The following is a 362-nucleotide window of genomic DNA, read 5'->3' on the forward strand; positions in this document are numbered from 1 at the left end:
CCAAAGCAGCGGGGTTGCGCTACCTGTTGCGCCACGGGGACGTTGTAAGCGGATAAGGACCGCGACTCTTTGCGGGTGCGTGTAGTGACAGTTACAGTCATCTGAAAATACGATCTAGTCCACTGACCTGCTTTAGTTTTGTCTCTCCACATTTGCAGCAGAGTCTTCTGGGTGTGCTCTCGACGCTCCTGTTGGCGCTGCTTTCTCTTCAAGAAAAGTTCTGTGGGAAAGGAAATTGTAAACTGAAAAAAATTAAACTTCACATTTAGGAAGCATGTTGATTTGGGCATCGATCGTCCCATAGCCTTTTAATCAGCCGTAGGGGCAGCACAACATGGTGGGCTGTATCAATAGGCATTTTA

At 47.8% G+C, this 362-nt stretch overlaps 1 protein-coding gene across 1 annotated transcript in view; it reads right to left on the reverse strand.

Moving 5' to 3' along the window:
* Positions 1-362, reverse strand: part of LOC118412392 (serine-rich adhesin for platelets-like) — a 15,829-nt gene that overhangs the window by 12,080 nt on the left and 3,387 nt on the right. Inside the window, exon 7 of the mRNA XM_035815221.1 lies at positions 128-220. Within this exon, the coding sequence (XP_035671114.1) occupies positions 128-220 (93 nt within the window). The remainder of the gene's footprint in view (positions 1-127; positions 221-362) is intronic.

This window comes from Branchiostoma floridae, chromosome 3 (genome assembly GCF_000003815.2).
Source record: "Branchiostoma floridae strain S238N-H82 chromosome 3, Bfl_VNyyK, whole genome shotgun sequence".
NCBI lineage: Eukaryota > Metazoa > Chordata > Leptocardii > Amphioxiformes > Branchiostomatidae > Branchiostoma > Branchiostoma floridae.